Source organism: Ambystoma mexicanum, chromosome 1p, assembly GCF_040938575.1.
Source record: "Ambystoma mexicanum isolate Mex_15411 chromosome 1p, UKY_AmexF1_1, whole genome shotgun sequence".
In the NCBI taxonomy this organism is placed as follows: Eukaryota; Metazoa; Chordata; class Amphibia; order Caudata; family Ambystomatidae; genus Ambystoma; species Ambystoma mexicanum.
The window spans coordinates 256,538,260-256,547,479 of record NC_090921.1 but is presented as its reverse complement, the minus strand read 5'-3'; the positions used below and the strand labels follow the sequence as shown (position 1 = coordinate 256,547,479).

The 9,220-nt window shown below is 47.6% G+C and overlaps 1 protein-coding gene across 1 annotated transcript in view; it reads right to left on the bottom strand.

The window, feature by feature from the left end:
* Positions 1-345: 345 nt before the first annotated feature.
* The window catches only part of LOC138473788 (pneumococcal serine-rich repeat protein-like), an 80,145-nt gene continuing 71,270 nt past the window's right edge, over positions 346-9,220 (bottom strand). The window contains exon 2 of the mRNA XM_069612220.1: positions 346-734. Coding sequence (XP_069468321.1) covers positions 346-734 — 389 coding nt within the window. The remainder of the gene's footprint in view (positions 735-9,220) is intronic.

Sequence of the window (9,220 nt, the reverse complement as noted above, 5' to 3'; positions counted from 1 at the left end):
GGGACCCATAGAGGGCGGCCAGAGGGAAGGAGGGAGCTGGGGTCCCAATGAGAAGGATCTTGGTCTTACTGGCATTAAGGCAGAGATCATTGGCAGTCCACCATACCTGAATAGCAGTCAGACAATCAGGGATGAGAGAGGAGGAAGAGGAGGCAGTACAGGGAAGATTCAAGGAGAGCTGCACGTCATCTGCATAACACTGGAAGTGAGGAGACAAGGAGATCAGGTGCGCCAGAGAGGCAAGGTTAATGTTGAAGAGAGACAGCGAGATTATAGAGCCTTGAGGGATGCCGCAGGTTGAGATTGTGATAGGGGAGAGAAAATGGCCCAGTGAACCTGGGAAGGTCAGTTGGAGAGGAATGAGGTCACCCAGTCCAGTGCCAGGCCCATGATGCCAAGAATCTCACATTGCCATTTTGTCATGGTGGCATGAGTGACCGTGTCGAAGGCAGAGGTAAGATCCAGAAGGATAAGAACGGATGGAGAGTTAAAAATCGAGTCTTCACGGGTGTTCAGTAGATCGGTTTTCATGCCTCTGGCAGCTCTGAAGCCAAACTGGTGGTCGTGGAGACAGTCAACAGATTCCGTGTGTCGTATCAGTTTGTAGATCACTAGCTCCTCCAGAGATTTGCCCAGCAAGCGGGTAATGGAGATAGGATGGTAGTTAGCCAGACCAGAGGGGACGACAGAGGGCTTTTTGAGTAGAGTATGCACAAGGGAGTGCTTGAGGGGTACTGGGAAGGAGCCAGTGGCAAAGGAGTGATTATAGTAATCAGCCAGGGATGGTGAAAGAGGCAATATTGTCCTTGATAGTTCTGGAGGTGCAGCGAAGCACCTGCTTGGAGGAGACCTTCATAGAGAGGACTCGTGTAGAGACCTCATTCAGTGCTATGGGCGACAAACAGGAGAGTAGGAGGGAAGTGGAGAGGGGAGCCAAGGGATGACTGGGAGCTGGGGAGGAATTAGGGAAGGGAGTAGAGGGGAGCGAGGAGAGGATGTCCTCAGTTTTTGTTAAGAAGTGGGAGGCCAGTGAAGCACAAAGGGTCAGTGAAGGCAGGGGAGAAGTGGAAACTGTAGTAGGAGTGGCGAGTTCCTTGCAGATTTTAAACTATTTGCCAGTATTGTTAGTGGCCCCAGAGGTGCGGGCTTGGATATGGGTTCTCTTCTTAGAGCGGATGGAGAGTCTGTTTTGCCTTCAGAGCAGACGGCAGGCTAGTCTGTCAGAGGATGTGTCTGAAGTATGCCACTTCCGCTCAGCAACTCTGCACTTGCAGTTCAGGGAGGGTAGGTCGGAGTCGTACCAGATGTTGCGCTTGGAGGCAGGCTTCATGCAGACCCTCATGACAGGGGTAAGGATGTCAAGCGTGTTGTTGCTAGAGAGGTGAAGATTAGCAAGGGCAGAGTCAGTGTGGGAGTACAAGGCAGGAGTGGGAGGGGGAATGAAACTGGTGTCAAAAGCAGCAACTTACATTTGCTTCATCGATAAAATGATAGAGAAGTAGACTAGCAGTGCAGACAGAGAATTAGCTGTGCGACAAGGCAAGGGAGGGGAACAGGGGAGAACAAAACAGCGATCTTACTAGGCCCAGTGACATTGAGAACGCACAAGTGCATGGGAGAGAGGGAGGGGAAAAGTGCATGGAAGGGGGAGAAGTGGAAAGTGTGAAGCAGAGGAGAAACAGATGAATAATAATAAATAAATAAATAGTAAAGGCAACAAACAGTGGTAGTGCAGCCAGCAATTTGCAAATGCTAGGTTTAAGGCAGCAGACAGGGTAGGTCTGATAAGTGCAGGAAGAAAAAGGGGGGGCTGTATGGGTACAGATACAAACCCCAGTGCAAGGGGTGGCCTGGAGCAGTGCGGGAAGGTGGCAGGGTGAGCAGGTACATGGGCCCGGAGAACAGAGGGTGGCTGTGCCAAGAGAGAACAGATCAGCAGGTGAGAGGGGGAGCGAAGGCAGAAGAAAAGAGGAAGGTCTTGAGGTGCTTCTGGAACCGGAGATGGTTGTCCTCAAGTTTTAGAGTGGCAGGGAGGCTGTTCCAGAGGGAGGCCCCAGCGAAGACAGAGATCTACCCCCAGCTCGTTTCTTTGAAAAACGACTGACCCTGAGGAAGTTAGAGGTAGAGGAGCGAAGAGCTCGAGAGGGGAGGTATTTGCAGAGGTATAGTTGAAGGTATTTTGGACCCAGGCCCCAGAAAGCCTAGTAGACAATGCAGAGGGTTTAATCCTTGCATCCACTGGGAGCTAATGGAGAGATTTCAGAGCTGGAGAGATACGATCCCAGGGCTTGAGGCCAAGGACAAGTCTCGCAGTCCTGTTCTGGATTAGTTGCAGAGCGCGGAGTGTAGAGGCAGGTAGATTTAGGTAGAGGCTGTTACAATAGTCCAACCTAGAGAGAACCAGAGCTTGGGATACCATGAGCTTCTGGGGGAAGGAGAGGAAAGGCAGAGTACCTCTGAGGAGGTTCAGTAGGAAGTTTGACTTTTTAGACACCTCAGAGATGTGAGTGGAGAAGGAAAGTGTGGAGTCAAAGATGACCCCGAGGTTCTTAGCCCCGCAAGTGGGGGTAGGAGGAGGGCCAAGGGAAGCTGGCCAGAGAGTGATGGGAAAGGATGGTGAAGGTGTACCGATGAGGAGGATCTCCGTGTTGCTGGCATTCAGACAAAGATCATTGGCGGTACACCAATCTTGAATGGCAGTTAGGTAATCAGAGATGAGAGAGGGAGAGGAGGTGGCCGAGGGCAGCCTGAAAATGAGTTGAGTGTCGTCAGCGTAGCACTGGAAATTTGAGCAGAAAAAGGCAATGCAGTGGGCGAGATTTGCCAGGTATTGGTTGGAAAACCTGGGCGAGAGGTTAGACACTTAGGGAACACCACAGGTAGAGAGGAAGATAGATGATAGGAAGGACCCAAGTTGGACCTGAGAGGGTCGATCAGAGAGGAAAGAGGTCAGCCAGGCCAGAGCCTGTTCAGTGATACATGAGAGCATGAGGAAAGCAAGAGGAGAGCATGGTCAGACCAGGATAGAGGTGTAGTGAGGGGGTTGGAGAGGGGATATCTGCTGAGATGAGAGCATCCAAGGTACGTCTTGCTGAGAGTGTAGGAAAGCAGGGATGAATGGTGACGGAAAGAAAATCACAACAGCTGCGGAAGAGTCCTGTGGCCGAATTAGGAGAGTCAAGGTGAATATTGAAGTCTCTGAGGAGGAGAAGCTTGTAGGAGGAGGCAAGAAGAGAAGAGATGAGGTCAGACCACTCCAAGGAAGGAGACTGGACCAGGGGTCTTGTAGATGGTGGTGAGAGTCAACAAGAGGGTTGGAGAGACATCAAGCATGCAGAAGAGGCATTTGAAAAAAGAGTAGGACTGAGTGTGAATGATAGTAGCAAGGACCCATTCAGGGTAGATCAAGGCCACTGCGCCTCTAGACCGGTTAGGCCTGGGTTTAGTGAGGAGTGTGTCAAAAGCAGTGACAGAGCTGGCAGTGAACCACGGATGACTTATCCTTGATGATGCTCAATTCTTCTAAAAGAGAAGTACCCCCACGTCACCGGGCTCCTAACATGACACTCCTTGTGCATCTGCTATTTTATTTCCTACTGATCTCTTCCGTTTCCTCTCCTTCCCCCAGAAGCTCACTGTCTCCAGAGATCTGGTTCTCTCTAGGCTGGACTATTGCAACAGCTTCTTTCTAAATCTGCCTTCTTCTACTCTCCACCCTCTGCAATTTATCCAGAACAGGACTATGAGACTTGTCCTTGGGCTCAAGCCCAGGGATCGTATCTCTCCAGGACTGAAATATCTGCACTGGCTCCCAGTGGCTGCAAGGATTAAGTTCAAAACCCTCTGCATCGTCCACAAGGCCTTCTGGGGCCTGGGCCTCAATACCTTTAACTCTCTCTCCCTAAATATCTTCCTTCTCGAGCTCTCCGCTCATCCGCCTCCAACTCCCTCAAGGTCAGTCGCTTCTCCAAGCAGCAAGTTGGTGGTAGATCTCTTTCTTCGTCTGGTGCCTCCCTCTGGAACAGCCTCCCTTCCTCCCTTAAACTTGAGGAGAACCATCTCCGGTTCCGGAAGCACCTCAAAACCTTTCTCTTTGTTTCTGCTTTTTCTCCTCCTCTCCTCTGCTGACCTCCTGGCTGTAACCGGAACTATAGCTACTACTTGGACACCCTCTGATCTCGTGCCCAGGCCCCCTGCACCCTGCCAGCATCACACAACTGCACTGCCCTGCCGGCAACCCTTGCACTTGGGGACTGTTTCTTTATCCCTACAGTCCCCCCTACCAGCCCTTCACACCTGATCTCTGCACTTACCCATGCACTTGCCACATGCTTGCCGTTACTTACTTACTGTTCATCTATTCCCATTTACCGCACTGTCCCTGACCCCTTTGCACGCACTTGCATGATCTGAATGATACCTGGCCTAGTAGGATCGTTGTCTGTCCTCCTCTGGTCCCCTCCCTTGCTGCATCGTGCCTTGAAATACTTGTGTATAGGCGCGTTATAAATGCCATATCATATATCATATCATATCATCTCCTACTATTTCATTTCCTACTATTGAGGTGTATAGCCTGAGTGTTTTTTTTCTGACAGCAACCTTAAACTCAAGCAGATTATTTCCTCCACTGATGCAGCCAGCAGGATTAACCTAATGAACACTTGCAAAATCTTTCCACACCTTACATATCACTCCACTAAAACACTGTCTTTCACTCTTGTCCACAGCCGGCTGCGCTAATGATTCAGGGTCCACCTGGGGTGTCTCTTGTATCCCTTTGCTCTCCTATAGCAAATCTCTGAACTTTGACATGCATGCATTTTATGTTGTGTTCACTAATTAACTTATGCTTGTCTGACACACATAGAATGTGCTGGGGACAAGTACACCTCGAAGGTAGAAATTCCACTTCAGGCTCCTCGGGGTAGAATGTTTGGGTACGAAAGGAAAGCGGGGGTCTAGCCGAAGGGGGCGGTTGGTGAAGGAGACAGTTATTGGAGAGGATGGGGGCCTCAATTACCCATGCACTGCATTACTTGGAATGACTTCAATATAAAGACTCTTTACACCTTACCTGTGAGGTACTTCACGTTTCATTAATTCACTCTTCAACACTTCGATGCACTTCACCCCCTTCTACAAATTACCACCACCGGCCCTCGCCAAGTGGTTTCACCTGATCTTTAAAGTAAGACAACATATGGGGGATATTTGGTTACTTCTTCCTAGAATGTGCTACAGCGCTTATTAGAATATTTAGCTGTGTCGCATGCTCCTTATTTTCAAGGAGGCAACCAATACTCCAAAATAGTGACACAGTTCCAAGGAACTATAGCACTGAACTAAAATACACGTGTTCTAGCTCAGTAGCAGGAGCCCCTCACTATGATATGATAGCTTATTCATATAGCGCCTATACACATTGGGGTCATTACGAGGTTGATGGTAACCATGGCGCTATTAGCGCCATGGGTGCCTCCAAAACCTCACTGACTCCGCCCTGGTGAATGGAGCTATTACCGCCCCATTCCAAGGTTGGCGGGGGCGGTAATTCCCCATTCACCAGGGCCCTTCCCCATTCCCATTTGAACCCCCATAGGGCAATCGGAATGGGGAAGGTGCTAATAACGGTACCGCAAATTGCGGTACCGTTATTAGCACCAAAGTCCCTTTGCGGGTCCCGTCCTTAACACCTGGTAAAACCAGGCGTTAAGGGAGGACCAGCAAAGGGAACTCGTAATAGGGCGGTAAGGGATTACCGGTACCAGTGCCCTTACCGGTAGCGGTAATCCCTTACCGCCCGGGTCGTAATGAGGCCCCATGTGTTTCAAAGCAAGGGAGGGAACAAAGGAAAATTCAATGACATTCTTACAGGCCATGAACAGTAAGGATGTGAAATTAACGATCGTACTCGGCCTGACGACATTTCAGATAGTGCAAGAGCTAAGCCATAGATAAGGAAGGGAGGGGGAGAGTGGGAAGGAAATGGAAACAGACAAGCGACTACTGTACTAGGCCTGGCGACATTTCTGGTAGAGCTGGAGAAAAACAAAAGGTGAGGGAGAGGGGTGCAGAAGGGAGGCGAGAAACAAAACAAGCGACTATCGTACTAGGCCTGACGACAATTCAGATAGAGCTGGAGGGTAGGGTGGGAGGAAACAAAAACAAATAAGGGGAAACACATGGGGAAACACATGTTCATATGATAGCTTATGATCGATATATAAAATAGTGAGACTCCAATTTTGTGAATCTTATTTATTTATTTATTGTATTTCTTAATACGCCCAAACCATCGGGTATCACGGCGCAGGTTACAGAAAGAAGGCTTGAGAGACTGGTTACATAGGAATAATACATAGTACAAGAGTTATGTTAAAATATAGTTATATACACGGGATGAAAGTTATGTTATAAAATCACTATATGCACACGATAATCAAATTTTGTGAAAAACAAAAACACATAAGGCTGTAACTATATACAATAAGGATTTTAGAGGTTTCTTGCATTTATTTGTGGTTCCACTTATTACAGCCTCTGATGAGCTTCTCGTGCCTCTTTTTGTAGGATTTTCCGGTTACTCAAATAGCAGACTTCCTGATTTAAATACTTGTTTGTGATTTTTCAAGGATCACAACTTGTGTTGTGTAATTGCACTGTGACTTCTCTCTTAATCTTGCTGCGGATTAAATAAATGCATATTTCGCTTTGAACCTTACCCAATCGAATAATCGGTAACTGACCTTGGTAAGTATATAAGACTGCCTTTCAGCTTGATTGGTCCATGTCCTTTCGTCTTACAACTCACGTAATTCTTTTAAAAAGACCGCAAAAACTCTTTAAATATTGGTCGAGTCAAGCAGAAAAGCATTCTCACATTGTCCGTTTTTCGGCTGTTTGGAAATGTGGTATAGCTGATATGTAATTAATTTTGTCACCTTTTGTGTTATTATGTTAAGAAATAATTAGATTATGAAAATGTATGCGATTTTTCATTTTATCCATATTACTTTTGACGTAATGGGTTTATTTGATATTATATATGTATGAAAGTTTGGGATGGATGAACATTCAGTGGAGTGTTAAATATTCATGTATACATTTGGATAACTCTGCATTAAGCAAGAATGTATCTCTTGGATACATTTCATTCTTAGTTTCTGTACTTAATTCATCCCTTCTGTTACCCTAGTTTTTGGGTCACTGGGTAAACATGCCCAGGTACTGCAAACATATGCCATCTGTAGCTTCCAATCCATATGCACTTGCATCTCAGGCCGGGAAGAGTTTCAGATGCCAGGTATAGTCCTCATAAACACACAAAGCACATCATCTTGAGTAGAGTGCGAGCTTCCTTCACAAACAGGTCGCATCAGAGAGAGAGAGCAAGAGCGAGATTGACAGTGGCAAAGTGAGATGCTGTTTTGCCCCTCATTTCTGACTAACGGACTCCCCTCTAAGACCGAATGCCACCTTATACTACAGACGTAAATCCCCCAGAGACTTGCCGCAGGCCTAGCCGTTAGCACATCAGCACTAATTGAGCTGTGACTTAGCTCTCCTTTTTTGCCCTATCACACCCTCCCACATAGGCGGCTAACCACACTAAAAGTGCAGTAGTCTGTCCCGCAGGAAGTTATAAGTTATACATTGCATATGTTTACCTAATTAAATACCCTTCAACCCACTTGCCTGTGCATGCCCCTTCTTCAGTGGCGACGAGGAAGCTAACCCATGGCCGTTGAGAAGGATCTCCGGCTGGCTGCAGGTAGTGGCGCTGCAGTGAGCGACTCCGTTAACAAAAAACAAAAAAAGGGGGAAGAAGAGGATCGCGCGCACGCATCTGAGCATACAATACTGAAAGAAACTGAAAGTGGATCACGTGACAATCAACTTGCTGGCCATAATAAGGTCAGGCAGCATCACTATATTCAGTGCTTTAAGTGGGGTAAGAAATTGAGGGGGGGGCCCTCGTTTGGGGGCTTGGCTTCCATTGTAGGCGTGGCCTAAAACGTGCACAAATCATTGTAAGGTGCACAAACAAATATATAAATGTATGTGAGCATTTATATATTTGTATGCGTACTACTATGGTTTGTGTACCTTTCATGCCTTATAAACATACCAATGTTACGTATTTCTATGTTTATAAAAAGGTGGCTTGAAAAGTGCACAAACCATAGTAATTTACGCACACTTGTGTGCTTACTTTACTATGGTTTGTGCACTTTTCAAGCCACCTTTTATAAGCATAGAGATTTATAACATATTTCTATGTTTATAAAAGACGGCTTGAAACGTAAACAATGCAAGGCATCTTTTATAAAGCTTTGCCAACGGGGAAAGGCGCCTCGGGCTCAGTGATCTATCTGCTCAGAGCAGAGATCACTGAGCCCGAGGCGTCTTTCACCCTCTGCGAACCCGCGGGATCTGTGATCTAATCTGCATATTAGATCATGGAGCCCGCAGGTTCCCTGAGGGTCAGTGACCTGGCGAGGGCAAACAAAGGAACTGTAACTTCCCTGATGACCCCTGACTGACAGAAGTGCCAGCCAGCCTCAGCGACACTGTGCCTGGCTGGCACTTCTGTCAGCTCGCCTGAAATTAAACTGGTGGGCGCATCTCCCGTCGCGGCTGCGGCCACGGCGGGATAATGCATTCCGCCAATGTTGTGTGGGATGGGGGCCCCCGGCAGGGCCCCGGCTCAGTCCCACTTTTTGGAGACTGCCGGGGCCCGGCAGGCCCTGGCCCACTTTAAGCACTGACTATATTACAAGTAATCATCATCCGATCGCCTTCTTCCTCGCAGCAGTACCCCGACAAGTAAAGTAGTGGGCACCATTGTAGTCAACCAGTGACTCAGTAATCATCATTGATCCCCTTCATACTCGTCACAGTATTACACATTTGACTACAGAAATCATCATTGATCCCCCTTATACTCGTCACACTATTAAACCTTTGGCTACAGAAATCACAGTAAAATAAAGAAAAGTAGGACCCAGCCAATTCTCATTAGCCACATTAGGAACAGTGGAGAGCATAGAGCAGAAATATATCCAGTGGCAGCATAACTCACAGAGGTAGTGGCGATATGTCCATGCATGGTGTACCAGCCCCTCAAATGTTCTTGCCAGATTTAGGGGAAACTATACTACCCTGGAAGTGGTGGCTTAAAGTATTAGAGAATTATGCCATTGTGGTGTGTGGAACC